Source organism: Candida parapsilosis, contig 005809 (genome assembly GCF_000182765.1).
Source record: "Candida parapsilosis strain CDC317 annotated contig 005809".
NCBI classification, from domain to species: domain Eukaryota; kingdom Fungi; phylum Ascomycota; class Pichiomycetes; order Serinales; family Debaryomycetaceae; genus Lodderomyces; species Lodderomyces parapsilosis.
Genome location: NW_023503281.1, coordinates 1,027,025 through 1,047,248, shown reverse-complemented (window position 1 = coordinate 1,047,248; position 20,224 = coordinate 1,027,025). Strand labels below are relative to the sequence as shown.

General features: G+C 38.6%; 5 protein-coding genes across 5 annotated transcripts; 4 read left to right on the top strand and 1 right to left on the bottom strand. All coding sequences in view use genetic code 12, as the record gives it.

Annotated features, from left to right (window-relative positions):
• Positions 1-2,741: 2,741 nt before the first annotated feature.
• SOK1 (Sok1p) lies at positions 2,742-5,321 on the top strand (the record flags this gene model as incomplete). The annotated part of the gene is made up of 1 exon (XM_036809397.1): positions 2,742-5,321. One exon carries the CDS (start codon positions 2,742-2,744, stop codon positions 5,319-5,321), a length of 2,580 nt encoding a protein of 859 aa, XP_036666038.1.
• Positions 5,322-5,468: 147 nt separating this feature from the next.
• CPAR2_205100 (uncharacterized protein) lies at positions 5,469-6,815 on the top strand (the record flags this gene model as incomplete). The annotated part of the gene is made up of 1 exon (XM_036809396.1): positions 5,469-6,815. One exon carries the CDS (start codon positions 5,469-5,471, stop codon positions 6,813-6,815), a length of 1,347 nt encoding a protein of 448 aa, XP_036666037.1.
• Positions 6,816-9,067: 2,252 nt separating this feature from the next.
• Positions 9,068-10,189, bottom strand: CPAR2_205090 (uncharacterized protein; the record flags this gene model as incomplete). The annotated part of the gene is made up of 1 exon (XM_036809395.1): positions 9,068-10,189. The coding sequence occupies one exon, from the start codon at positions 10,187-10,189 to the stop codon at positions 9,068-9,070; it is 1,122 nt and encodes a 373-aa protein (XP_036666036.1).
• Positions 10,190-12,738: 2,549 nt separating this feature from the next.
• On the top strand, positions 12,739-15,033 carry CPAR2_205080 (uncharacterized protein; the record flags this gene model as incomplete). The annotated part of the gene is made up of 1 exon (XM_036809394.1): positions 12,739-15,033. One exon carries the CDS (start codon positions 12,739-12,741, stop codon positions 15,031-15,033), a length of 2,295 nt encoding a protein of 764 aa, XP_036666035.1.
• A 2,911-nt stretch (positions 15,034-17,944) lies between these two features.
• CPAR2_205070 (serine/threonine protein kinase) lies at positions 17,945-19,993 on the top strand (the record flags this gene model as incomplete). Its single annotated transcript, XM_036809393.1, has 1 exon — positions 17,945-19,993. The coding sequence occupies one exon, from the start codon at positions 17,945-17,947 to the stop codon at positions 19,991-19,993; it is 2,049 nt and encodes a 682-aa protein (XP_036666034.1).
• Between the last annotated feature and the right edge of the window lie 231 nt (positions 19,994-20,224).

Sequence of the window (20,224 nt, the reverse complement as noted above, 5' to 3'; positions counted from 1 at the left end):
CAAGAAAAAAAGTATCCTCCAGAGAAAAAGCAATTGAGTTGGTTTAGATGCAAGACTTTTTTTATTTTTCTGTCAGAGAAACTTGTGTGGTTTGAGTGGGTGGCAAATGAAACATTTGGATTACGATTTGGCCATGATCACGCTCTCTTTGATTTTTATTTTTTATTTCTGATTTTCACTCAAGCGCGTCTGTTGTGTGTCGCATTGATTTTATTACCAGTGTCTGAGTACTGTTAGGTTGTCATGAAATAAGTGTTACATAATTAAAAGTCGTGACACTGTTTTTTTTTTTTACGTCATGACTAATTTTATTTTTTTTTTTCTATAACGACACGACACTGTTTCAGTGAGTGTAATATTTCTTTTCCTACAAAAGAATTCTTCTGTGCTTTATGTGTTGGTTAACACATGATACAAAGTATCCCTGTGTTGAGAGGTGGTTATTGATGATGCTAAAAAGAATGGAGGGGTTATAAAAAAGGAGTTTGTGCATCCGAAAAATGAAGAGAGCTTATCCGGTTTAGTACGCGATGACTTCCGTAAAAAGCGGATGAGGTTGCAAAATTTTTGATGGATGTACTTGGTGGGGCAGGAGGAGGAGGAGGAGGAGGAGGAGGAGGAGGAGTAGAAGGAATGAGTTGAACGATTAATTTGTTCTCTTTTGAAAAATGTCTCAGATTAAAAATAGAAAAATAAATAAAGAAAGAATGTCGTACCGGAAAAAAAATATAAATTGACTGCGAAAATTTCAGTTTTCATTCATCAAACGTATTACAAACTGTTTACTACGTATATAATAGTGGCAATTTTGTAACATCTAAAATGGAAATATCGTACGAGTTTATAATCTGCCTTTGGGTAGTGATTAGTTAGTATACATTACTGAGGTAGAAGTTTGCTATAATGATGTATATGGCTATTGATTTTCTAAGAATGGCCGTTCGTCGTAAATGTAATATGTATGTATAGTTTCATAAGTGACAATGCATGACATTTCCGAATGCATTTATTGGTATTTTTTTGGTTTTTTTTTTTCTTTTCTTGATTTGATTTAAACAATCGATGTTACACAAAGAATCATCGAAAAGGGAATGTTTTCCTTCTTGTGAATGGCGTTTTATACTTTATCAAAGTCATTACCCATTAATCCCACCAGCGAGTGAAACGATATTTTAATTTAGTTGCAAAAAGTAAATGCGGTTTTAATACAATTGAGCCACACACCTGCAACCCAAGAATTTCAACAACATTCAATTTCTACTGGTAATTGAATAATACTATTGTGGTATTAATCGAAAAATTCAACACCCACAGTCATTTACAGAGAGTCGACTGATTCAAAAAGGCAGTAGTTTTACTTGCATGTGTTGGTTGCCTTTTCAAAACTTAGTAGGTTTTAATTTAAAACCTTAAAATCGTAATTCACAAACTAAAAATAATATCACATCTGCAAAGATAATAGGAATGAAAAGAAACAAGCTTTTCTTCGTTCACTTTGAAACTTCCTTGACCTTAATACATTAAGCACATAGAACTTCAAAAAATCTTAGCAGGCTGCTATGGAAAGGGGCAGAGGGTGGAGCTAGACATTGACAATAATGGGTATGTAGTAGAAATGTAAAGAGAATGACCTAAGTTGCTTTTGCATCCTTCAACAAGATGTCACATGACTTGCATGTTTTGTACATTACGCACTACCTAAATATGAACAGTTTTGATTTTTTTCCCTTCTTCTCTTTGGCTACAACATTGGTTAGGCACAAATTGTTGTATCGTTGCAAAGTTTAGTAGGAATATGTAATAAATGCAGAGTTTGATGTAAATCGAAAACTGGTGGCGAAGTCACAGTCACACGTTGACTGTATATAAGTTCATATTGCCTCTGCTCGTATGCTCACACGGATTGGACATACAGACTCAAGTGGCGTTCAAGGTGTACATTATGCTGATGATGCTTTGATGTAGTAGATAGTTGTGAGTTTGGTTCGACTGAGTTCTAGCCAATTCGTTTATTTGTATATGCATTAGTAATACCTCCAGAGATCTGTGAGCAATGATGATTGATGATGATGCAGATGGCAATGATGATGGTTGTAAATACTACTAAACAAGTTGTGTGTTTTGTACTACTACAGTGTGATGACATAGCACTAAAATATTATTGCGTGGTTTGGCTGTCTAAGGCAAAATAGATGACTGTGAGGTGAATGCATATAGTTTCTTTTTTTATTTTTTTATTTTTCTTTTCTTATATGCATGGTCTCTTAAATAATTGTTGTTGCATTTTGTTCACTTTACGGGTAATAAAGGCATCATCGATACTATTATGGTATTTAATTTTTTCTTTTAGGTCGGGGAAATGTATATTACTAAGGATATAACACAAAGGCAAGGTGCGTATATCAAGCCAAAAGAAAAAATGGAAAAAAAAGAAATATTAACGAGCGACTTTTTCAAGGAGAGGGAGAGGGAGAGAGAGAGACATTTTTTGTTCGATAAATCATCAATCACACTATTATTTTTAATAATACTTATATAAAAACATCGTCTCTTTTTTTTTTTTTTATATTTATTTTTTATTCCAATTTCAACTTCAATCAACAAAATTTTTTTTTTTTTATATATCACTCAACTTTCAAACATATTCAACACTTTTTTATAAACTAAACCAAACGCACTATACTACAACCTCATCCTTCATATTAACAGTACTACAAGGAAACAACAACATACAGCATACAATGTACTCTGAAGACAACTCACACCACCAAAAGCAACCACAACCACAACAACATCAATCACACCAAGGGCAACAAGGACAATCACACCACCAGCAGGAGCAACATCAACAACAACAGCAGCAGCAGCAACTGCACCTGCACCAACATCACCAACACCACCACCACCACCACCACCACCACCACAGCCACACACACACCTCACAGCTGCTGCAACATCATGGTGGTACCAGTATCAACTCAGCACCAACACTAGCTACTCCTACGGCATTGCCACCTTTTACCACCTCATCTACTTCTACTTTACATCACAACACGCCATCATTGATATCAGAAGACCAAGCTCAATTTAGACAAGTTTGCTTTAACCCGTCATCAACAGCTGCACAAGCAGCAACGGCAACAACATCATCTTCAACAGGTAGTAATTTCCACACAACAGCTCCAATGATGCCCAACTCACCACCATCTACACCGTTTGCACCCGAACAAAAGAAACAGCAAGAACCATCATCCACCAATAGTCAAAAGAGACTATCGTCATCATCATCAGACTCTAGTAAACGTCTCAGACTTGAAAATGGACATCACGCTACCAACACCTCCACAACTACCGATACCAGTAACAACACAACAACAACAACAACAACAACAGTACACACACCTAAACCAGCAACTATAACTAAAACACCTAAATTTATACGCAAATTTAGGTCAAGATCATTACCCATCATCAACTATAGTAATCCAAACTCGGCATTTTTTCCTCATTATCGTAAAAAACACAACAATGTGTTTTTGCAAACCAACCCTTCAATCACCCCAACGACAACAACTACAGAAGAAAATGTACAACCATCATCATCATCATCTTCTTCTTCTTCTTCCACTGTGCCACCTTTGCCACCCATCAATCTCCAATCGCTTAAGGAAATTGACTTGCATGAAATTCTTAAAAATCCTCAACTACGTCATGATATTCTATTTGATCCACAATTGCAATTTAGACCCAATTTGGATGGCGAAAGAGGCAAACGTAAGAAATCAATAATAGACAAGTATTGGATGGAAGTACAAAAGGAATGCCAACAGTTTTTTGTACCAAACATTGACCTTAAGACGATAAAGATTAATCGTTTACCTATATTGTTTTCTACATTGAGAGACATATTGTTGTCTCTCTTACCAACAAAGGATCGTCAACAAGTTTCCGAGATTATGGATATCGACTTACTAGTACAACAATTGCGTCATGGTAGTTTTGATTTTGTTGAAATGAGTAAATGGTTGGGTGATGTTTTCAAACTGCACTGTGCACCAATGAGAGATCAATGGGTACTGGAAATGAGTGCTAAATTTATTGATGCCGCCAAGTACAACAGTGTTGGGTTTCTTGTAGGTGGATTAAGAATGATTTTTCAAATTTTAGAAGCAATGAAGTTGGATGTGGCAAACCATCAAATTAGGATTCTAAGACCAGTTTTGATTGAAACCGCTGTCGATTTTGAACGTGATTATTTCCAAACCTTGATCAGTCATCAAAAAATAAACATTAATGACTCATTAAATTGGTTTTACAAAAAGTTTGTGAAGAAGACTGCTGATGTCGATTATAGTGACTTGCAAGTTAATGAAGTCACTTTGAAACCCATTTTCATTGGCTCAATTATTGATTTGTTATCATGTCGCCAAATGGCTACTGAATTTCCATCGACATTGACATTTGATCATACTAGATTAGTACTTTTACGTGCAGATGTACGTCAATTGGTTTGTGTTCAATTGTGTGTTGTTTTGTATAAGCAATTAGTGGTTAATGCCAGGGCCAGTACGCAATTGTTGTCACCAGCAAACATTGCTAAAGTTCAACAAGAAGTGTTGGCAATTGTAACCGATGATAATGGCAACATCAAGTGGACCAAGAATATTCAATCAATTGCTTTACAATTGGTTAAGAATGTGGTATCAAGCAATACAAAGGACTTGCCTCAGAATTTGATAGAGTTTAGTCACAACTGGTTGGTCAAACATATTCAACCGAATTCAGAAGTGTATGGGTTAATGGAGGTGAAGATTTTCAAGGAGTTGATGACTGAGATTATGGTGCTTGTAGCAGATGACAACAAGCCCAACGAAGCTTTATCGTCATCATCATCTTCCAACACGGAAATGAAAAACATTGCCCAACGAATTGCAACCTTGGTCAATTTCCATTGGAGTGTGTTTGGCTCGTACTACTTGGACCATATCCAATTGCAGTACCCCAAGTTACAAATGAGACAACAAGAGGAGAAAAGAAGATTACAAGAAGCAGCCGCAGCTGCAGCTGCAAGGACTCAACAACAAGATGACAATGACACTGTCATGTCGATTGTCGTTGATGATGAGGGTGATGGTAGTGGTGATGCTGCTGCCACTACAACCACTACTCCTGCACAACAACATAGTCAAGCAAGAGCACCTGAACATCGCAATGGAAGCACAAGTACTGGGTCGGCCACTGCCAGTAGCAATGGCGGCGATAACAACAATTTGGACAACAAGAACAGCAACACGTCTGCTCCATTGAGTATGTTATCGTAAAGATATCATGTGATAATTCTCAAATAATTTTTTTTTTTGTTCGTTTTTTTATTTCATAGAATAAAGTTTAGTTTTTAGGGTATTTTTATAAAATGAGAAAATAGGTCAATCAGTAAACACATTGTAATAGAAGCAATCCCTCTAAAAATGAGTCTGATGAGTCTGATAGTCGCACTTGTGTCATCACCAATTGTCTACACGTTCCAAGCTATCCATTTCCTAATATCAAACTTACTCATCCAACCATTAAGTTATGCTTTCTTCATATGTGTGTACACCCCATTCATCAAGATTCCATTTATAATCCCCGCACGGTATTTTTTAGAACTAGACAACGATGCAAACACTCACTTGATTACATCATTAACGGGTGCTCAGCACCAACCAGCATACTATATCAGGGTGATCCTGGTGGTGTACTCAATCGTATTTGGCAAACGAGGGTTGAATCAGGACCAAATTGAACGGTTTATTGCTCAACTTGTATTGTTTATATCCACCACTTTTCATTTCATCTTGACGGCAATATACATTGGTGTGTTTAGCGGTGTGGTGTTGGGCACAGTTTTCACATTCATTTCATGGATGTTTACCCTATCTGCTGAAACTGAAGCTAGTATCACAATGGGATTACAACGTAAAGTTGATAGTATTTTATCATTTGTGCCTAGCAAGAGTACATTATCTCGGTTGAAGTTTAGATTATGGGGTGGCAAGGGCAAAACGGTGCTGGTGGATAATACGGCAATGGTTGTTGCATCGTCTTCACCACCACTGACCGCGGGGTCAAGCTGGAGCTCTAATGCTCCTCAAGTGTATCCGAAAGTGAAACTGGAAGGCCCATTTTATCAACCATATCTGTCTCGCTTTGATGATTATGATGACTATGATGAACAACAAGCGTACTTGAGTCAAGAGCTACATAAGAATAACAGCAAGATGGATACCAGATTGAAGCAGGAACCGAGGTATGAAATGGAACTGATTGTTGAGGAGGAGTCCAATGGCAGTGACAGTACAGAGATTGTTGAATACCAAGGTGGTTCCAATGCCGATAGTGGGTCTGCTGGGTCTACTGAAGAAGTGTACATTTATCCTACTCCAAGTACTGATCATGAATTGTCAACCGATCGAAGTGGGTTACGACATCGCATCAAACAAGAACGATCACGGACTGCAGCTACAACTACAGCTACTACACCAAGTGATAGCGAACAGAGCAATACTGCATCCCAGGTTGAAGACGGATCCAATGAAGATAGTGGCGATGCTGATATCGAAGAAGCAGCAAGCGGTGGGGACATCAGCAGTGCGGTTGAAGAAGTGTCCACAACTGATGCAAGCCAAGACACAAGTGAAGAAGAAAATAATGCAAATGAGGAAGCTAGTGTCACCAATATGACTCGTGTAAGTGGTGATGATTTCATCAAGAGTTATCAAATTGACGAGCCTGTTATTGATCTGTTGAACGAACTGGAGTCCCAGGAGTCGTAGGGGGCGTAGGTTTAGGGTTGTATGAAATGAGATGACGTTCAATTTAGGAATTTGATTGAAAAGTAGTAATGGTATGGATGTATATTGCCCTTTCGAATTAGTTGATGACATTTGACTCAAACAAAAGATACGAAATAATCTACATTTAAACAAGCAAAACTCGATATGAGCAAATGCCAAGTTTTAGATATTCTTGAATGATTCTGTAAACGGGGTTAAGTATCGGTTGAAGCCATTGAATTTGGATATTGGTATAGTTTTGATTGTTGAGAAGGCAAATGTTCATAGTTTTTGAGAGTTTAGAAATCGCTGGTGTGAAAGGTGCGTTTGTGATTGGTGAATTGGTTGCAATAAAGGAAGTAGAAGAGAGAAGTGTTCTGGACAAAGCTAAAGGGATGTCTTGAAGAATAAATTTTGTGAAGGAATGATATTTCCGTGAACATGTAAGGCTTAGAAAGCTTCCCAGAAGTTTAATGGTTACAAAAAACTAGGAGAATCCGATGCACCCAATATTTTTGAAACCATAGGCGGTGAAATGAAGCGTGATAGTACTGAAAACCTTCTACAATCCACTTCAAATACTATAATATTGAATCCTATATAAGTCCTGAGAAAATCTCGAATACAACCACATAAACGGCACCGAACAATAAGGTCCATGGTATCACCTTTTTGCACCTTTTCCAATATCGCAATTTCTTATTTTCGTCTACCATTGGTGGAGGAAAATCGTTGGTCGCAGTAGGGGTAATAATTTCTCTTGTAATTTCATCCTTGTCCTCACTTGATTGGCGAGTCGCTATTTTTGCACGCGGTAAAGCTGTCATCATGAGTAAATTGCCCATGTCTTCAAGTATTTGCCTGTAGTGTCCAACTCCCTGAATACCAATATTTGCATTTAGATCCCTTTTGAAAAGATGGTACACAAGTTGAAATTTGGTTCTAATGACAAGTAACTCTTTCTGCATCCATACCTCTTGATCGGCCTCAATTTGTTGACGTTCTACATCATTCGATGCTTTGGTTGTCTCCTGCATAAATTATTACTAAACCTATTGAACCGCCAAGTATCATGAATGCACCACAGGTGCCAAATATGTTCTTTTGGCGCCCACCGATTGAGGAGTTGATGAATTTCTCAAACACCGCGGTTGCATTCAATGAAGGATTAATCTCCAATGCAATGCCCATAGTTACACTATATTATCTGTAAAAACTGTAGTGTCAATCTCGGTGGGTACTGTTTCAAAAAAGAAAAAGGGTGAAGTGGATGAAATTTAGTGGTATGCTCTAAAATCAGGGATATCGTTGACACTGGATGCTTTTGTTTTTGTGCAAAGCCCTCTTCTGGGGACAGTTGCAATGGCTTGCCGTTTAGGGAAACTTGTATAGTTGCGTCTTTTTGATATGGCGACATCTTGATCTTGCCATCTCTAAAACCTGAAAGATTTAAGAAGCCTAATCAGCTCTGAATTGTATACTGTTTTGCAGTATTATTTCCTTCCTGATCAGTGAATATACTCTTTTTGGCATAGCTTGCGTAGTGCTTGGTATCCATTTAAGGAGTATTTACTAACCATCATAGTCTGGATTCAACGGCTATCGTTCAGGCTGCTCATGCCAGGTGCATTGCAGCCATCTACCAATGCTGAATTTATTATCTCCTTTGGACACATTCTCGAGTGAAATAAATGACATCAACTCTATTAGTCGTCTCGTTCCTCTTTATGCTCATATTTGACAACTCTGGCTTGCTCATTTGATGCATGAATTTTCTCTTCAACTTTAGGATTTTTGGCAGCATAGCACTCAACTTCTCCTAATTTACTTTCATCTTCTTGATTCGTGAGGTTTCGAAGTATCTAAGTAGTGCTGATTTGCATCTGGCCAACACATGATTGTCTCGGGCGCAGACTACTCTTATCGGACGAGGAGGACGAGTACATACTCGGGGACGGTAAAAAAAAGTTGTTTGGGCGGTGAGGTAATTATTTTTTCCACGTGACTCCTCCTCGCTTTGTTTTCTTTGTTTGCCAATCTTACTATGGGACTCATGTTAACACACCTGCAAATATGAGAGAGGGTGGGCTACACACGGCACTTTTAAATTTCTTGATCTCATAGTTTGGGGGTTATGCTTTTTTCAGCGGTCATAGTGATCATTCCAGCCAATGATATAGACTAAAGCTTTCATTCGCTAGATCCTTGTTAATTGATGAGAATTTTATAGATCAGGAGTTATTTGACCGTGTTCACGCTTTAGTTCGGAAACCCAACCATTTTCGAAATCTCTTGAGGCAGATTCGTTGTCCCTTGTTTGGGTACATTACCGAAAATGGTACTATATCATACCCATTATGAACACAGTTTAAAACAACAAAATCCTCGAATACATGAGTATCCCAATTGTGTGCCTCATGTTTACTTTTTTGGGCCCTGTACGATGCTTTGTCAATTTTCATTTGTATATAACATTGACGCTGTCGACGACAAAGTAAATTTGGTATCAAGCCAATATCCAACCCGTCAAAACGTATGCTGAAATGCGCAACGAATGGCATAATGCATATCAACCGGTAAACGTTTATGAGCTTTGTGTTAGATCCAGAGTACTGTAGCGAAAACAATCTTACACGAGCAAGTTCTATCACACGTTCTACCCGATGAGCCGAAAGCATTGTGGTATCGTTGTCTTCCAGCCATTTATCTTCGATTGCATTATTCATTTGATTTTCATCCCTTAAATACATTCGTAAAACCCTTGGGGCAGGTGTCAAATAAACTATGGACCACATGTCCTCTGCGGTCATTCGTAAGTACTCTTTGACCGATAAATTCAACTCAATAGTGTGAACGTTTATGAATGCACGTCTCCAGAACCAGTCTGCCTCCTCGAATATTATCTGGAAAATCTTTCCGTAGATAAGGTTGAACAAGCCCGGTTTGAGAATGAAATCCGACTTGGGGGGAAATGAAATTTGCAACTCCCTGAACGGTTCCAGGCCTCTTAATGAATAATACGGCAGCACCAAATACCGACGCAGATGCTCATCACCAGTCCAGATTTGCAACACCGTTTGGATGAAGTAGTAATAGACAGCTAAATGCTTAACAACTCCAAAGTCAAAAAAAATATACTTTTTGTAAAATTCTGCATCAATGGTGTCTTCCGTTGTGACGTATATCGACTTCTCAAGCTTTCTGGCAAAGACCAACATCGTCCGCCGAACGTCTGACCAGAGAATATTGACTTCTCTGGGGTTTGAGTTTACGCCAATTGCACTCTTCGAAAGACTGGCTTTCTTGTATATGTCTGTGCCGTATGCCACTTCCACCAAGAGCTCAAACATATCTATCTGAGGTAGCAGATTCATGCATTTGCATATTACATCTATAGGCCAAGCTAAAAGGTTTTCCTTTACCGGGATTGCTTTCAAGAGCACCTCAACCGGTAGATCAAAAAGTTGCATTGAATGGTGGGAAAAGCTAATGGTGGTGAATCTGTTTTGCGTTTTGATGGGTGCGAAAATATTACTTTGACAATGTAGTTTCAGCAGTAATATTTTTTAGGAAAGCATTAGCTTCTAATTGGACTTTCATGGTTGGTGAAAGCTAGCCCACCCACAGTCATAATGTATAGATTCAGTAAAAATTTTGTTTTAGTAGACGTGGTTAAGATCAACTGTGCTTTTTAACCATTATAATAATTTACTTTGAAGTTGATAAATAACGACCAAAACAAGAAAAGAAACCACACAACCACCGGAGTTTGCTCTTCGACAACGCTTTTTCTCTCTAATGTCTTGTCTCCATCGGCGGAGACGATTTTACTTTTATGGTAGCGGGAGCTTCTAAGCAGCTTCTGGAAAAACTGGGACCCCTTTCTTTTGGAATTTTGCTGGAAGTCAGTATGATCAGGATACTCTCAGAACTGTTTCCTTCTACGTAGTCGCGACTCCGAACTTATCCCAAGCAGATTAACAGTGTAAATATCCATTCAAGTCTTATAAATCGTTCATCAATGTTCACTTGTTGATGGTATCACTCCTCAAAGGGCCGTCAACTTAAGCAGAACTAATCAAAGTTAAACTTGGTGACACAAAACACATATATTGCAACACAGATTTTGACATGAAGTGAAACCAACATTGGAGTCATAAAAGTAAACATGTCGAGAGAAGTAACCCAATTATTGTATATAGCGACACGTTATATGTGTGTGTATATCTCCAAGGGTTCCCTCACCCAATTGCTGGTCTCACACCTCCCTAAAGGAGTTTTGTTTTTGCCAACGTCAACAATGTGTTGATCCCTAGCTTCCATGTTGATAAGTGCTAGATATAACTACAACCAGAAATATAATATTGTATATGGGAGTCTTAATATCAACAAGCAATGTCTTTCGTTCTTTTTCTCTGTTTCTCTACACAGTTGCATCTAGTTTCGTTCAGCACAAGGTGTTAGCTCTCAGCTAACAACTACTTTTGAGTCTGATCTATTCCTCTCGTGTATGGGACTTGCAATGGTCCCGGTACAGCCAGAAAAAAATGAGAGTAAAGAACAACTAGATTGTTGCGCATAGGCTTCAAGAAGTCTATAGCAGCTAACAGTATCTGTACTCGTGATGAACAGTTGCACTGACCGTTCACCTTCCACTCCCGATTTGGCCGAGGCTCGGATGTAAGTTCAGCTAAGCTTTCTCAATTGAAGCCGAACGACATCTTTTGTTTCAATTAGCATTTCCACTATCAGAACGAATTCAATGCACGGTGTTGCATAGCTGTGGATGCATATTACTTTCCTCTGTCAGAGTTTACATTGATTAACTCCTTGCACCATCAACCGAGGTTTAGTGTTTGCTGTAAAATTTGAATAAGTCCTTTCTTCGGGTTAAACCACGTGGGAAACTCATGCAATCCAAAGACAAAGAGTTGTCTTTAAGAAACAATAGATTAGCAAAATTAAACGGTTGTCAATTGATGTCACAGGACTTATTACTCTAAAACAAAGAGGCTTTTGAATAATTAAAGAGCTTTGCATTTTCAATTGCGTAGAAGACCATTATACTTCTTAGAGCAAAGGTCACCTCCTCCATGTGGTCAATTTTAGAATTCCTATTGTTTATTTTGCAATTTTGCATTTTGTGTCAACGGCGCACGTTGTCTTGCAACTGCCATATTTTTCTTTTTTTACTGTCAAACGACGCCAAAGAAAATCCACTGTACAAATTATTTTTCAATGGGATGATCGTGATGCTGGGTTGAATCATCATCCTCCCTTCCTCATCAAGCCTATACGTTTGTTGAATTGTAGCCATGTAAAATCTGTCACGTAGCAAGGAAACTAGAGCCACACAGCTCAATACGTATGAAACTTTTCAAAGACAATTTTTCTCGGTACAAAGAAAAATAATGAAAAAAAACCAAAACATATCGGAACAAACAATAATGTGATTACGTATAACAAATGACAATCAAATTTGGGCCCAGTAAGCTTGTTGGTGGCACATATAGCTGACCTCGTCATATAGGGGATGTCATCAATGACAACATTGCTGTAAACCCATCGAATTTGAGTCCACCTGTTTGCCAACCTTCGACGCCAACCTTTGTTGTTAGAGATTTCGAATTCAATTAGATTACCCAATGCATGATGAAATGCCAAAGTTGCACACTGTCCCCCCTTTCAACACAAAATCATAGATCACAATGGGGTCCAATTTTCTCACCCAATATAACATATCCACAAGAAAGCCAAAAATTGACCCCATTGTTCTCGATGCAAGGCAAAACTTTGGGCATCTGTAATATCATGTGCGTAGGTGATCTATATATTTGTGGGCTATATATATTGTCTCACATCTGCACTGTTATGTGTTTGATTGAATACTTGCCAGTGAGCTTTACAATAATTTGATTGCAAAATGATGTTGTTGACCTACATTGTGGCTTTTTTAACCACAACTGTTTTGGCAGCTCCCTTGAAGAAAAAAAGCACCGACCTCAGCGCACTCGACCATGTTGATTTGTTCTACGGTACTGAGAATGGTGGAAACATGTTTCCTGGGGCTACTCGTCCATTCGGAATGGCCAAGATTGGTGTTGATGTGTTGGATTCGAACTTTGGTAATGCTTATTCTGGTTATGCTCCCGGCGGGGTGATTACTGGTATTTCGATGATGCATGAGAGTGGAACTGGTGGTGCTCCAGAGTATGGTGTCGTTGCCCAATTACCCATTACGAAAAATTTCAACTCGCAAGAGCAAGTTTCGTTGACGAGATCGCAGAAGGACACTGCGCACGTTGGATACTATGCAGTAAACACCAGTAATGTTGATATTGAAGTCACTGCCGGGGAACGGTTTGGTATTTTGAAATACAATTACAAAAACATTAGTGAGACATCAAATGCTCAAATTCTCGTCAATGTTTCGCATCATCTCACTGCACCGGATAGACCATGGTGGACGCAATACTTTGTCAATGGATCCATTGACGCTACTACAAAAGGTTACACAGGAGTGTCGACTTTTAGAGGTGGTTGGGGTGATCAATCTGCTTGGAACATTTATTTTTGTTGCAATTTCTCCCAAGCAGCTGATTCTGTGTCATCATTTGATAAAAATGGTGTTACCAAGGATCAAACGTCGACATCATCCACTGTCGAAGACGATTCTTTTGGCTTGATTTTCAACTTTGGCCAAGACCAAGAGGTTGTATCTCGCATTGGAATTTCTCACATCTCGGAAAAGCAAGCTTGTTCAAATATCAATTACCAGCAAGACTTTGGAGCCTTGTTAGACGAAACAAGAGGCGTTTGGGCCAATGAGTTGTTTGATACAATTGAATTGGAGGGTGATAGTGAAACCATAGACAAATTTTACACCAATTTGTATGGCACCCACTTGATCCCCACAAACAAGACTGGAGAGAATCCAAATTGGCAAACAGCTGGCACATACTACGATGATTTTTTCACCATTTGGGATTCTTTCCGCTGCTTGAACCCCATGTTGAATGTCATCAATCCAGTAAGAGGGTCCGAAATTGTGCAATCATTGGTTAACATCTACAAGAATGAAGGGTGGACGCCGGATGGTAGATCAGCTAACCAAAATGGAAGAGTTCAAGGTGGCACAAATTCTGACATAGTTATGGGTGACGCAGCCGTCAAGGGAATAAAAAATATTGATTGGGCAGCTGCGTACTCTGCAATGCAGCACAATGCGGAGACCACTCCGCCTTATTGGTATGATCTGTTTGCTCCTGACGCATCTACGAAACAAGGCAGAGGTGCACTTCCTGACTGGTTAAAGTATGGATACATCACCAGAAAGTATACCCGGTCGGTGAGTCGTACAGTTGAGTACGCTTACGACGACTTTGCCTTGTCACAAGTTGCAAAGAAGTTGGGGAATCAAGATGATTATGAAAAGTATTTGTCCAGGGCTGCCAATTGGCAACGAATTTGGAACAAAGACGCTTCTGCTGATGGGTACAGCTACACTGGGTTTCTTCAACCGCGTAATGCTGATGGGACATTCAACTCAACCAACTATGATCCGTTTTCTTGTGGTGGCTGCTACTGGGGCGATGACGAGTATGAAGGAAAACCGGTTGAATATGTGTTTGCTGTGCCTCATGATATTGAAACTTTGATTTCATTAATTGGCGATAATGATACATTTGTGCAACGGATCAATGATTTGTACCCTTTGCACGGAAAGAAAGTGGCCGATGTTGGTAATGAGCCTAGTTTTCTCACTCCATTCTTGTTCAACTATGTTAATCAGCAATACAGGTCAGTGGAATTGGTCAACTACATTTTAACCAATGATTTCAAACTGGGAAGTCAAGGGTTGCCGGGCAACTCTGATGGAGGAGCAATGCAAGCGTGGGTTATATTCAGTATGATTGGATTGTATCCAGTTGCTGGAACCACAACTTATTTGATCACTTCACCATCATTGAACAATATTAAGTTGAAGTTGGACAATGGTGCCACTTTTGAAGTTAGAGCCAACAACTTGTCAAACGAAAACATCTATGTGCAAAGCTTGAAAGTAAATGGTCAAGATTGGAAACAAAACTGGGTCGACCATGATACTTTGTTTGGTGGAAAAGGTGGTTCAATTGAGTTTGAATTGGGAAGTGATGCCAAAGTTTGGGAGTCAGGCCCAGCTCCACCAAGTGCTGGACATTACACTGCCTCCAATTAGAGTTTTATATAGACGATAAAAATCCTAGAGTTTGATTATTTTATTGTAGTTTTCACACGTCTAACTCACATCCATTGATCCAACATCGAACAGTAACAAAGTTTAGCAATTTCTTAATTTTGGATTTGATTGAGTAAAAATCTGTTGCCGAAACATCTTCACTTCGTCGTAGCACCAATCTATCCATTAGGTGCTTTATCAGTTCTGATTTAGTAACGTACATGTTGAGTGGTATGTTAGAAAGGTCAATTTCCGGTTTGAATACATAAACAAGTGGTAGTGCCACAGTGAATTGATTCATGCGCGTTATAGTTGAAGAAGGATGCAAAAAATTACATTAAAATTCAATGGACATTATTTTGTGAAAATGCGACACAAAGAGCAGTGAAACATCAATGCGACATACTTGATGCGACAATATAGAGTAGACAGCTTTAGATATGTGGACGGATGTGTATGGGTATTCTCTCTTTTTTTTTGACTCTCCAGCTTATTTGGGAGCATGAATACGATTGCAAATTTAATGCACAAAAGTGATAGCTCAGTCTTCAAGGTGGTTGAAAATCGAGATATAGCATACCTTATGATAACCGAAGTGAGATACGAACGTGTAGAGAAACAAAGAGAAGGATCAGAAGTTATAGCTTCATCTTATATATAATAAAATATATCTACTTTTACCTGTATGTATCACTCGCCCTCCTCTAGGAGAGGGACCTTTTTTTATAAAATGCATCCACACCTAGGATATTGCTTTCATCTTGTAGTCAATAAATAAACTGTCTCCTCGGCTATTTTAGTACTATTATTGTGCTGGTACGTTTTGTTACTGCACGTGACCTGATCCTTGTATCAAATGACTTTTTATACTGTTTCTATATATATGTTCCTAAGACTCCAAAGAATAGTCTTTATATTTATTTATAGGAGATAATCTACCTTTTTTATCCTCGACTTAAGCTTGTTCAATATTATCGAGTTCTTGTTGGATCTGCGCAAAATTTTGATTATCATCACGTTTGTTAGCCTCAATTTGGTGTCCTTCATTAGCTAAAGCATCAGCAACAAAATCCTTAATCTCATTCTCAAGCTTCTTGTCCAAAATAGCTTCAATTCTGGAATCCAATGTGGTGCTCAATTCATCAAATTTTGCTAGCAACAAAGTCAAAGGATCAGTGGATAAAGAGATTGACTCCGTGGCTGCGAAATTTCCTCTTGATTTAAGATACTAGTGGTTTGGTGTAGAAAAACAGTTGGTAATATGAAATAGTTTAATAAGAACTTAAACATTTCAATTGGTGGTTAATACAAAACTATAATAAGGTTTTATTGTGTTGTTTACTCCTGATATTGTGACACTCTAGTGAGCTCTTATTAACTCCTGGATACTAGATAATATCACAGTAGAAGAGTACTAGTTTTAAAAAGTCACTTGATACAAAGATTGAGTCACGTGTTGTTGAAGAAACGTGTAATAATAAAAAGTACCAACACAACACTATATTGCGCATTTGCGCTACCCAGAAGATTGTTGTCTCTAAATCAAACTACTCTTTATTTGTCGCACATCTCAGTGACGTAATCAGTTTTGAAGGAAACTAGTATTCGTACGAGTTTCATTGGGAACCAATGGTATAATATCTCCAAGACTTATATATTATGCACTTTTCCAGGTCACGTTGCGCCCTTCCAAGAAATGCAGTAGTGATTGTGTAACTGTTTCTTTAAATAGAAAAGAGAGCTGGAATTGATTTTGATCACAGAACAGAGTCAAATAGGGGACTGTTTCGTAGCTGTTGGGTTCTAGACCGTGGCTATGCTAGAGTCAGTAGTGTAATGACTCTCTTTAAGTGGTTTTTTTTTTTATCATGTTTAGTGCTCCAATTTAGGTAACTATAGATAGTCACGAATGCTATAAGCCCTACTTCATTGGCGCAAAAACCATTACAAACCTTTCCATAATTAGAAGCTCCGTGTGCCGAGTTTCCTCACTGTACAGCTCCTTATGTATGAGCCCTAGGTTACTTGTACATGATGCCTTTCACTAACACATGCCTTCCTCCTATTTTTTTTTGTCTTTGTCATGCCATTGATGAAGGCTTAGTACATGCGCTTTTCCTTCCTTCTTCAATACTTTCGCTTTCGCTATTTTAGGAAATACAATTGAGAAGAAGGGAAATAAAAAAAGAATACAAAGTAATGAGAGAGTGTGTGTTTGTCGTTGATTTGTGTTACAATGAAGATCAAATGACAAAAGAAAAATGCTATACACTGTTTGTGTGTGAGTGAAAGCCAAGAAACTTACTCCAAACAGTGTTTATACAGCCTGTCTTTTGTACTTTTGTATCATCCATTAAGAGTAGAGAGATGATCTCTCATTTGTTTGATGGTTACTCTCATCCTTTGTTTGTATTTTTTTGTTTTACTAATGGTATTACTAACAAAACATAATGTGTGTGTGTGTGTGTGTTTGTGTGTGTGTTTAGGTGCACATATATATATATAGTACAATTCATTCTTATTAACTATGAGGGATTTTCTTTATGTTTTTCTTTTTTTTTCTATTCAATTTTATTACTGTTTCTATTACTGTACAGTTACTACAAAACGTACTACTGCGACTGTCAAGGAAATATATTTTTTCGTCTTCTTGTTCTGTTTTTTTTTTTTTTTTTTTTTTTTACAACCAAACAGAAAAAAAAAATATTAACAGACAACTCATAGACAGACAGACAGACAGACAGCCAGACAGAGAGATATTCTAATAGATTCCTTAGACAAGACTACTACTACTACTACTACTACTCATACATATATACACAGTTATAAACCATCCGACTGGGAACACCACACAATAACAACAACAACAACAACCACCACCTCAGCAACAACAACCACTCCCCCCACTAATATGGTAGACTCACCAAAACCAGGTAAACTTTCAAAGTTGGGTAAATTGTTTGGCAAATCACAAACCAGCTTACCCACAATGCTGCAGCAATCAGTTGTTAGTAAACCAAAACTGCCATCGCCTACAAGAGAAGTGTCAACTAAGTCTGGTTTGTCCAACGCCCCTGTTGAAAAGTCAAAGGATTCGATGCCACAATCCACTAAGTCATCAATAATATCGCCACCACTACCACCAGCTTCTGTTGCTGTTGCATCACCAAAACCTACTTCAAATGATGAGGATTTCATACTATCTCAAGTTGAAAACGATGACGTCTCACCATTGCGACAGATTAAACAACCTCAACCACAACAACCTCACAAGTCATCACCTTTGGCTCAACATGCTCAACCACCACCACCACCATCACTCAACCAATCAAACAACTCTTCACCCAAATTGGCAAGAACTAGATCGCAGTCTCCTGTAAATGGGTCAGCTTCTAATACCACTTCGCCCATGCTGATATCGTCTTTGGACAACAAATTGAAAAAACACACGATTTCATCATCAGCACTCCCACCTGCTGCTGCTTCGAGTGCACAATCTGGAGAAAGACACACATCTGTTTCATCCATCCCATCAAGTAGACCATCACCAAATGTGTCTCGCTCGTCATCAAGAAAGGTTGCTCTGCTGATTAAACAAGCAGCATCATCTGCATCATCAAGTGCACAACTTTCAAAGACCAAAAACGACTCAACAACTTCGCTAAACTCATTGGCACACCAAGCTCAACAACAACCTCCACAATTACCAAGATTTGTCATGCTAGAGAATGGTAACCATGAGCATCATTTGCGATCAGCCAAACGTCATGAAAAGTTGTCAAATATGTTGAAGGATTTGTTGGGAGCGAAAAAGTTGCGAGATGAGGCTAAAAGTGCTGTACCTGAATTGGTGGGAGCTATGCAATCATCAACTTCTCAATTGCAACAACAACAATCTGGTGCCAATGCTGCTAAGCCACCTACTTTGTTTGCTGGATTGGTTACGCAAGTAAAGAACCACACCAGTCCATACCATCAACCGGGTACTGCTGATGTAAATAATACTGACAAAGGACCAAATGTCGAGGCTGGTCCTGATTGTCGTTCATTTGTTGAAAAGTATGGAAGATGTCAAGAGGTGATTGGACGTGGTTCTTTTGGTGTTGTGCGTATTTCTCACAAGAAGCTAGAACCTGCTACTGCAAGTACTGCCACTCCAGGAACTAATGGACAAGAGAAGCTTTACGCAGTCAAGGAGTTTAAAAAGAAGCCTAATGAAAATGAAAAAAAGTATAATAGGCGATTGACATCAGAGTTTTGCATTTCTTCATCACTTAAACACTTGAATATTATTGACACATTGGACCTACTTAAGGATGCCAAGGGTGATTACTGTGAGGTGATGGAATTTTGCACTGGTGGTGATTTATACACATTGATTATTGCCCTGGGTAAACTAGAGTATGCAGAAGCTGACTGTTTTTTCAAGCAATTGATTAGAGGAGTCAATTACATGCACGACATGGGTGTTGCCCATCGGGACTTGAAACCAGAGAATCTACTATTGACGCAAAATGGTGTTTTAAAGATTACTGATTTTGGAAACTCTGAATGTTTCAAGATGGCCTGGGAGGAAGAAGTTCAGTTTTCCGATGGTATTTGCGGATCGTCGCCGTATATTGCACCTGAGGAATTTACCCAAGAACTGTTTGATCCTCGTTGTGTTGACATTTGGGCATGTGGTGTGATCTACATGGCCATGAGAACTGGCCGTCAGTTGTGGAAATTGGCTGATCCCACAAAGGATGAGTTTTTTGAAGAGTATCTTGTTAAAAGGAAAGAAGCTACCGGTTACGAGCCTATTGAGAGTTTGAAGCGTGCTCGTTGTAGGAATGTCATTTATTCTATCTTGGATCCCAAACCAGAGAGAAGAATAACTGGTAAACAAATTTTGAATAGTGAATGGGGCAGAGAGATTAAAGTTTGCGATGCGGGAGAGGGAGTCACTCATGATTCGTGATCCGATGCAGGAAGTATTCATTTTGAAGAAGGAATTTATGTAGAATGTAATACACACTAAAATTGTGTCGGGAATTTCTATTTCTGACATCACCAGATCCATTCGAATATTAGTAGTACGCGTGTGTTTTTTTTGTAGTGAGGCGGAAAAAGAGCCAAAAAAACAAAATACAAAAAACAAAAAGAGAAACCCTGTTTTTTTTGTGTTTATGTTTTGTTCGTCAAAGTTTTT